We start from the raw sequence: 1,625 nt of genomic DNA, 5'->3' as shown, positions 1-1,625 counted from the left end.
AGAGAGACAGAGAGAGAGACAGAGAGAGAGACAGAGAGAGAGAGAGACAGAGAGAGAGACAGAGAGAGAGACAGAGAGAGAGAGAGACAGAGAGACAGACAGAGAGACAGAGAGACAGACAGAGAGAGACAGAGAGACAGACAGAGACAGAGAGAGACAGACAGACAGACAGAGAGACAGAGAGAGACAGAGACAGAGAGAGAGAGAGAGAGACAGAGAGAGAGACAGAGAGAGAGAGAGAGAGATACTTTTGCCCGTAAAGACATACTTCTGCCCTCAGGAAGCAGGAGGAAAAGAAGTTGATTAGTTAGAAATCTAGATGGATGTGTAAGGAGAAAGATGAGGTGATGTGACCTGGTACCTGGTGACCTCCACTTTTCTCGTGGAGTTCAACCACAGAGAATGACAAGGGCCGACCAGAAACCGGCTTGACTTTCTGAGGTGGCAACTGTTTGAAGTACCTCCTTAGAGAAGAGGAGAGACTTGTCTAGGAATGTTCTATTTATTGTCAGTTATTGTAGTGTCTGCATATATTTCATCTTACTATTACTTTCTTCATTTCAGATCTGAAGCAGCAAAAAATTGGAAATCTGTAACAGAGTCAGAGCGTTCCAGAGGATCCTTGGCATCGATTGCCGAACACATTGGTATGTGCCTGAAAGAACTAAGCTATACAACCAGAGATTAAGACCATAGAATTCCACCTCTACAAAAGGGAATTTCTGGGGACTGGAGAGTGGACTCAGTGATTAAAGAGCACTGACTGTTCTTCCAGAGGACCCAGGTTTAAATCCCACCACCCACATGGCAGCTGACAAATGTCTAATTCCAAGATCTGATACCTTCACCGGTGCAGGCAAAGCACCAATGCACATAAATTACTAAAATAAATAAATTATAAAAGTGAATATCTGGGGCTTCAGAGATGGCTGAGCAATTAAGAGTGTTCCCAGCACCTACCTCAGACTGGTTGTAACCGTCACTAACTCCAGCTCCAGAGGCCCTGACTCCCTCTTCTGGACTCCTCGGGCACTCACACATGTGGCAAACATACACACAAAATTTCTAATTTAGAGAAGTTCATTTCCTCAATTATTTAGCATTTTACATTGCTTGGATTTCATCTTGGTGTTTTATTTCTGACAGGGTCTGGATTGTTGCTTACTCTGATTAGGACTATTGGGCTCATGTTATCCTTCTGCCTTAGACTCCCAAGTGACTGTTTTGTCCCAGCACTTGCTTCTTTAAATCAGTTTTTATTGTCCCATATTTCTGATAAAGTAGGCATGAAAACCATATAGCTGCTTACTATTATCATCTCTAAATTCCTCCTTAATCAGATTGTATATCTATTATGTGATAGATGATTGTAGTTTTTATTTTTTGATTTAACTCAAAGATAACAATTATTAGAAAATTATTACTGAAAAGAAAACATTGGAAACTCAGCTGAGACAAACAAAAGCTGCCTTCCTACCATTAATGATAAAGTGGGGTTTGAACAAAATCCTGTTAGCTCATTATGTCCTATTTTCTTCTTAGTTTGCCACTTTAGCCCTTAAGGTCATAGATTTGCAGATATAATAATCTTTTTTTTTTTTTTTTGGTTTTTCGAGACAGGGTTT

At 40.6% G+C, this 1,625-nt stretch overlaps 1 protein-coding gene across 1 annotated transcript in view; it reads left to right on the top strand.

The window, feature by feature from the left end:
• The window catches only part of Cep350 (centrosomal protein 350), a 147,974-nt gene that overhangs the window by 125,630 nt on the left and 20,719 nt on the right, over nucleotides 1-1,625 (top strand). The window contains exon 32 of the mRNA XM_013352491.2: nucleotides 565-647. Coding sequence (XP_013207945.1) covers nucleotides 565-647 — 83 coding nt within the window. The remainder of the gene's footprint in view (nucleotides 1-564; nucleotides 648-1,625) is intronic.

This window comes from Microtus ochrogaster (genome assembly GCF_000317375.1).
Source record: "Microtus ochrogaster isolate Prairie Vole_2 chromosome 6 unlocalized genomic scaffold, MicOch1.0 chr6_random_2, whole genome shotgun sequence".
NCBI classification, from domain to species: Eukaryota; Metazoa; Chordata; class Mammalia; order Rodentia; family Cricetidae; genus Microtus; species Microtus ochrogaster.
The sequence above is the reverse complement of the archived record's forward strand: the minus strand, read 5'-3'. Positions and strand labels throughout refer to the sequence as shown.